The following is an 8,386-nucleotide window of genomic DNA, read 5'->3' on the forward strand; positions in this document are numbered from 1 at the left end:
ATACATGGTGATTGGCAATGGGACTAAGCTATCTAACAGGCAAATGACAGCCTTATCAATACAAGATCCTGGATAAAGCTGGATACCCACATGCAAAAAAATGAAGCTTGAATCTTACTTAACACCATATATACTAATTAATTCAGAATGGATTAAATAACTAAACATAAGACCTAAAACTAGAAAGCTCTTAGAAAAAAAATAGAGCAAAGATTTGTGAAATTAAATTTGGCAGTGATTTCTTGGATATAACACCAAACACATAGTCAATTAAAAAAAAAGTCAATTAAAAAAAAAAGACAAGTTATACTTCTTGAACATTAAAAAAAAATGTGTCAAAAGACAGTAACCTCAGAGTAAAAAGGCAACCCATAGAATAGAAGAAAATATTTGCAACTCATGTATCTGGTAAGAGATTAAGATCTAGAATATATAGAGAACTCTTAAAACTCAACAACAACAATAAAAAATTCAAAAACTAGCAAAAGATTCAAATAGAAATTTTATAGCAGATATGCAAATAGCCAATATGTACAGGAAAAGATGCTCAATAACACCAAATAATTAGGGGCAGGCAAATCAAAACTACAAGTTACAACCTCACAAGGTAAGTATGTGAGCTTTTTGCTCTCCTTTGATCAAACATCTTGCCTCACAATGCCATCTAAACTATGCTTTTCCAATTGACCACAAAGTTCCAAAATGATCCTTTTCTCCACTAACAATTAAAAAAAGAGAATATTTTAACTACTTCATACCAGTGCTTTAATGCCTAATATTTTCTCAAATATGCCACTGTCAATCACATTTAGAGATTTCTGTAGTCAGAAGCAGAGTGTCTGAAAGAACTGTATCACCAGTAATAGAAATTCAAACCCAAGAACAACTTTTTTGAGAATTGGGAGAAAGAAAACATTTTAACACTCTAACTAATATACCACATCTATGACTGTTAGTATGCTTATTTTTTAAACTAGCTCTGCCAGACATTTACTGATCATGACTAACTGATCATTTGTTGGTTGATATGACAAATCTTATAAAGCAAGAAGGAGATACTCATTTTATACAATAATCCAACCTAATGGGATATAGCTTAAAAACTCTATAGTCTGTAAGAGAGCGAAGTAGAATGTGGAGATGTGAAACAATAAACAAAATATATTGTAATCTTGATTAGATTATTTCATTTGGAAATAATTTTTGGTGTGGTTATTTTAACAAGTTATTTGAAAACTCACTAGTAATATTTTACCTGCAATCAGCAATGTGATTTTTTTTCACTGCTTTGGATGGAATGAAAGATTCCCAGTTATTGATTTCTATAACTGCTATGCAACCAGTAAAATTCTTGACTGGTCCAGAAATCTGAGAGAGAGAGAGAAACAGAGAATTTATAAGATTTTCTTCTGTATATTGTTCTTGCTGCAAACTGGTTAGGTGTACAATTGGATTTGGGGGCTGATTTGGTTTATTCAATATATTGATAGTAGAGTAATTCAACCCTTTCCATAAATATCAATCCATGAATTAATAGAACTTTTTCTTATCTTGGCTATTTTGAATAGTGCTGAAATGAACGCAGGCAAATGGATAAAGAAGTTGTTGTGTATACATGTGTGCACACATATATAATGAAATATTATTCAGCCTTAAAAAAGGAGGCCTGTCAATTACCACAATCTAGATGAACTTCGATAACGTTATGCTAAGTGAAATAAGCCAGACACAAATAAACACATATTGCATGATCTCACTTATTTGTGGAATCTACCAAAAAAAAGTCAAATACAGAGAAATAGAGAATACAACTGCAGTTATATATAACCTCTCTTTTGCCCGCGCGCGCGTGTGTATGTGTGTGTGTGTGTGTGTGTGTTTCTTTGCAGACATCAGTTCCCTCCCCTTATCTGCAGCTGTCAAAACATCAAGAAGAGTTGTCCTAGGGGTCAAAGTAAACAGAGTAAAATACAAATATCTGTGATAGTCTGCTGCCATAGTACATTATGCACGCCTTTTGTGTTCAGTTGTGTGACCTATCCTCCCTAGGAGCAACCTGGGAAAAAATGACAACAGAAAGATGCTAAGCGGCAAAGAACAAAAAGAGAAAATAAAGACAATGGAAAGTATCCCTTTTGTTGAACAAAAATAACCTTGTTATGACATATGGTTTTTATCCAATTCACTCTGAACATACAATACTATACCAGTAATTATGTGTATTTTATTTTATTAATTTTATATTTATGAGAAAAAGAGAAATAAAAGTGGGCACAGATCAGAATTCTATAGTTATAAACGAGTGTTTATTTCAGCTTCCATCTTCTGGTATATTCTCAATATTACTAAAAATTTCGAGTTTAGATGAACCAAATTATGACAAGGAGAATCAGTAAATATATATGCTGAAAAAGAAATTGCCTAACTTTGTTTTTGAATTAAAAGTATACACTGTATCTCATTGAATGTAATGTCAATAAATAATTGAATAAGGACTTTGTCTTGTTTAAAAATTTTAGAATGAATACATTTTATCTTACCTTTTAATTTCTAGTCTTAGTTTAAAAACCTTTAAAGTTTTTGCTTCTTTCCAGATACACACTCAAATGTACTGTAAACCCTCTCAACTAGTAACACTTTGTCAAATTTCAAAATGACTGAACTAGAAAATAAAACGACATTTCACATATTAAGTTTACAAAGAAGTCAAATTGATTCTTTAAAAAACCCAGAAATATTTTTGTAAGCTGCAGATATAAAAGTATTGATTTGTAATTGCTAAGTTTTATGGCTTTATTAATCTTTTTGATTTTCAAATTTAACTTTTATCTTTACTAGAAGTATAAATGAATCTAGTTTTTAAAATTTAAAAATAACATTTACATCTACTTCTAAATGGTTTTAGAAAAATAATTTTGATTGTAATGATTGTGAATGTTGGAATGTAATTCTGACCTAGCTCAGCAATGATATAAAATATGCATACATTTAGTAAATATTTTTCTCTGGTCATTAAGATTATTATAATTCATGAAAATCAAGAGAAAAAAGTGATAGATTTTAAAATAAATACAAAGTCACCAGAGAGCTAAGAAAAATGTTCTAAAAAAGGAAGTGACTTCATGATTACTCTATTGGTATACTTAGAATTCTGTAATTCAATTTTATTCACATATTATGGATTAGAAATTAAAATTATTCACGCTGGGATTTCAAAAATGACAAATAATTACCCATACATTAGTTTTTCAAATTTGAATGGATTTTAAATTTTGTTTCTTATTTTAGTAGACTAATTTTCTAATTTTCTTACACATAAACTTCTGGTCATCCTGTCCAGAATATTTATTCGGCCTTTAAACAAATCCCTGTGTCTTTTTCACTTTAAATATAAAGGTTTCATTTTGCAAAAAAAATAAGTGAAATATGAACTCAGTATTACTGAGCCTTAATACTAAACTCTAAGTGAATAGGGTTCTTTTAGATGAGTTCCGTTGCTGGGAAACTTCTCTTTATTTTTAAATTTTAGTTTATAGTGATCTGATTAGTCAGGTTTCTAGGACAGGATACTTGAAAGTAAAAGAAGGGAAACAAAACATATATAATTGATAAGGAAAATTAATTTAACAGTATATAGCATACTAAAGGACAAGAAATGATTTAAAAACTTGTTTTAGGGTACTGTTGCATGATATCTTCATTTTTATGAGAAAAATTTTGCACTCACATGAATTACTATGATTTCACAAAGACGGTTCTTATTTTTATCTAAGACAAATAATGAAACAATAACTAACAATTATTTCTAAACTTGTAAAATGGCAATGGAGTATGCCAACTCATAACACCAAGAATATAATTCATGGCACTAAACAGTAATAATAACACCTCTTTTTTCAATTCAAACATGTTATCTTAAATTTCTAAATATATCTTCAATATGCTTTAAATTTTTCTACCTTCATATTAATAGAATAATACTTAATTCTCTCTCTGGCATTTCATGGCTTTTGCTCTCATCCATTAAAAAAGTTGTCAGTAGATTATCCATACTGTGTAAGTAATTTCCATATTAATATTCAATAGCAGTTACACAAAGTTTACACAGAGGTCCTTCATGGCTATAGCTTAGACTGTGTATACAATATTTCAAGTTTATAAATAATCTAATTTAAATACAAATATACCACATGAATGTTTTGAAAATTATGTGCCTAAACATTTGATGCCATGAAAAATTATGAAAGTAGAAGTGTTAATTTTTTATCCTTATGACAGTGTAGAGACACAACTATTTGAAGAATATCTAAATTCTTGGTTAACCTGCTATTGAGGCACCATTTTATTTTTTATTATTTTTATTTCATTTTAATAGCTTTAGGAGTACTGTGCTTTAGGGGTCCAAGTGGTTTTTGGTTATATGGATGAATTGCATGGTGGTAAAGTCTGGGCTTTTGGTGTGGCCACCACACAACTAGGGTACATTGCACCAAGTAGGTAATTTTTCATTTCTCATCCCCATCCCACCTTACCCCTTCTAAGTCTCCAACATCCACTATACCATTCTACATGTAAGGGACAATTTTAAAGAATGGTTTCTTGTTCCTTTTGTAGTTAATAAGTTATTTCTCTTTACGTTGTTATTGTTACTTCTGTTTTTTAATGGCTCCTTATGCTGTCTTGTATAACTGATTTAGCCAAATTCAAGTGACTTCTTAGACTAGTGGACTTTGATAACCAATAAAGTTGGTTTGAAGACAACTAAGAAACAGTCATTTGTTATGACTAAGCAAAACAACAAAAAGCTCCAATAGTTTTATTTTTATTGTAGATTGTTTTATTGATTATTTTGCTTGTTTTTGAAAGTCCTATCTTCTCAAGTATCTATCTTATTTGTAATTTGGTAAGAATTTTTAGAAATGTAAAAGGTAGAAATTTTTCAAAACTAGCAATATTAATTGATTAGATCAACACTCTTCATACTTTGCTATCTGACGGAGTTTAAGTGTTTCTCAGAGAACTTCAGGAAACTTCATCGAGAAGGAAGAGAAAAATTGTAAGTAGTGCTTTTGCATTCATGTTACTAAGGGACAGTTTTATTTTATCCACTTTATAGATTGATTTTATGCACCAGAGTTTCTTTGAACCATGCTTCTGCTGATAAAATATATCTTAAATCCTCAATTAAACTAAACCCTATATGAGAAAAAAAAATTGAAAATGTGAATGTGTGTGTTTGTGTGTATGTGTGTGTGTGAACATGGGCAATCTCTGATACACACACACACACACACACACACACACACACACACACACACACACACAATCTTTTTTGATTTACAGAGCATATTCCCATTAAGATCCCATAATGCTCTTCTTTGCTGCTGCTGCTGTGATCTTTTCTAGTCTAAATTTTCATTATAATTATGTCTCAACCTTATTCTGATACTCTTCATTCCTTTTTGCAGTTCCAAGTTTGCTTCTGGTATTATTTTCCTGCAACCTAAAGAGTTTCTTTTAAAATTTCTTATAATATAGATACAATAAAATATATTCCCTTAGTTTTTTTTTTTGCTTCAAATTTCATTAATCTGTACTCCTTTGAATAATTTTTTATTTGGATTTGAAGTTCTGTGTTGAAGTTTTTTAAAATTTTCTTTCTGTACTAAAAAGATGTTCCATTATCTCCTGGTTTGCATTGTTTCTAATAAAAAGTCAGTGATAATTCTTTTTACTGGGTTTTATTAAGATTATGCGAGATATGTTTTGCTATTTTTCATCAAATCTAGACAAGTTTGTTATTGTCTCTTCAAATAATTTTTTGTCTCTTTTTCTCCATGTTTTGGAACTCCAATTATACATATTTTGACTTCTGCTATTGTTCTAAAGGTTATTGAGTCTCTGTTAAGTTTTTTTAACCTTTTTATCTTCTTTTTTCAGTGTAGTTTCTATTCCTATGCATTCAAGTTGAAAGATACCTTCTTCTGCAGTGTGTAATCTGTTGTTAAATATAGTTCAGATATTTTATTTTTATATCTTTATAAATTCTACCTATTTCCTTTTTATAGTTGACTTTTTTGTTGATTCTTTTTATACTTAATTATTCCTTTATAGTTTTCACTTTAATACTTTTCAAATCTCCCTTCAGTCCCTAGATAAATTATACTAGCAGTTGTAAAGTTCTCTTATGCTGATTATAGAATTTTTATGATTTATTGATCTATTTGCTTTGACTCATTTTTATCCTGCTTATAAGCCACAGTTTCCTGCTGTTTTCTAAGTCTAATGATATTTCTGGGATATGAGGGATTGTGTAATTTTTGTACTTTTCAGGCATTTTTTTTCATATTCTAACTGCTTATGACAGTAAGAACATCATAGTACCAATTAATCATTCATAGCCAGAAAACACATATGCCTTTTTAAAATAGAAAATTCGACATCGTTTATAATATAGAATAAACAGTTTCTAGTACCAAACCATGACCATTACCCCTGATTCCATTGTCAAAAGTGTTTCATACTTTTTCATCAACTTATTCTGTTATTATATTTCAAGTGTCTGAGTAACATTTTTTTTTAGATTAGAAAATATAGTTTATTTAAAAGTAAAATAAATATAGAGAGAGAGGAAGAGAAAGAGAAGATTCATCTCTCCAAGGTGGGGAGGGGGCCGCAGCCAGGAAGCATGGAGTAAGGCATGACTGAGTAACATGTTTACACTTATGTATTTGTCCATAAATTGTTAAGTTTTACACATTACTAATTGGCTTGTGTTGGTGCTCCAATTATTCCCACGGTCTACCAGACATATCAATTTCTCCTCAATAATTCAAATATTATGCATACTTGTTAATTGTATTTTTCCTTTTAAATTTAAATTTTTCAGTCTTTCCACTAACATATTCAAAATTCACTTTATTGTTATTCTATGATGAATTCATTTTTATCTGAATTCCACATTACTCTGACTTAGATTATTTCTTTATTGGTATGTTCACTGATAATATGATGAAAATTCATTAGAACTAGCTTCCAACTAACTGAAGCAATTGAGAGCTCATAAAAAAATATAGGGCTGACATAATTTAGTTTTATACTATTTTTTTTTTTGCTAGTAACCAACAAAGAAGAAAGAATGTGAATGGGGCAACCCCTTCGGATCCCCTCCAACTGTGGGAGCTTTTCTGTTCTCTTAATAAATCCTGCTTTCTCAAAATAAAATATAAAATTAAAAAAGAAAGAAATAATGTGAATGATATTGTGGGGAAGAAATTAATGACTTAGATGAACTACATGTGTGGCATAAAGGAGAAGGGAGAGAAATAAAGGAGTAGAAAATTTAATGCTATGAATATTTATTAAATACCTATTAAGTATTTATTCATTTCTCATGAATCATTCCAATGCTGGGAATCTTGGAAAATAATAGGTCTAGAAAAAAGGGAAAATGTTAAGAAGTGTCAATGCAGAGTACATGCAGGTGAACTTAAATATTAACATGTAGTGCTTCATATGTTTAGCGGTTATAAAAGACTAAATTGGATGGTAATTATTTTGGTATAATGTCAACGGTTACATGTTAATCTATAAATATCCTGAATGTGAGACTTAATGACAAAGCAACTATATAAAAATAAAAAAATATTTTAGTTCATAAAATTTGGTGATACTTCAATTAGTTTCATTTTACTTTGACATAATAAATTTTGAAATATTATGTGGTTCATGTGGACATAGTTGATATGTAGAAGTAAAACAGAAATTTGGCTAAGTCTAATTCTCTAGATGAGAAAAAAATCCATACATTGATTCAACAAATATGTGTTTAAGCATATATTGTGTGGCAAACACAGGGTTGCTATATATGATTGTATAAATCGTGTATTGACAAAAAACACTCTAGCTTATAAAGGGGAGCAGAGTCTGAAGTTTAATTGATATTTTTTTCTCTAAGCTATCTACTCAAAAAACTACACTTTAGAAGATTGGTGAACTGAGGGCGTTTACTTTTTCTAATTCGGTCATTACATAACATCTGTGGGACTAAGTATTGTTGCATTATATTATTAATAGTAGAAATATAAAGTTCAGTTAAAAAAAGGAAAATAGTGATAGATTTCTGGTTCTGAAAACAAGAGTAACTTGTTGACTATGAAATCACTTATGAGAACAAAGAGCTAGATTAGAATTCATTTAAATAGAATGATAATTAGACTGTAAAAGTCTATTAAGACATGAACAGACACTTCACAAAAGAAGACATTCGAGCAGCCAACAAACACATGAAGAAATGCTCAACCTCACTAATCATCAGGGAGATGCAAATCAAAACCACACTGAGATACCACCTAACTCCAGTCAGAATGGCAATTATCAACAACTC

General features: G+C 29.8%; 1 protein-coding gene across 1 annotated transcript in view; it reads right to left on the bottom strand.

Annotated features, from left to right (window-relative positions):
- LOC103274897 (protein eyes shut homolog) overlaps nucleotides 1-8,386 on the bottom strand; it is an 872,098-nt gene that overhangs the window by 82,223 nt on the left and 781,489 nt on the right. The window contains 1 exon segment of the mRNA XM_021706071.1: nucleotides 1,256-1,368. Coding sequence (XP_021561746.1) covers nucleotides 1,256-1,368 — 113 coding nt within the window.

This window comes from Carlito syrichta, unplaced genomic scaffold (genome assembly GCF_000164805.1).
Source record: "Carlito syrichta isolate Samal-C Ts95f unplaced genomic scaffold, Tarsius_syrichta-2.0.1 Scaffold315108, whole genome shotgun sequence".
Taxonomy (NCBI): Eukaryota; Metazoa; Chordata; class Mammalia; order Primates; family Tarsiidae; genus Carlito; species Carlito syrichta.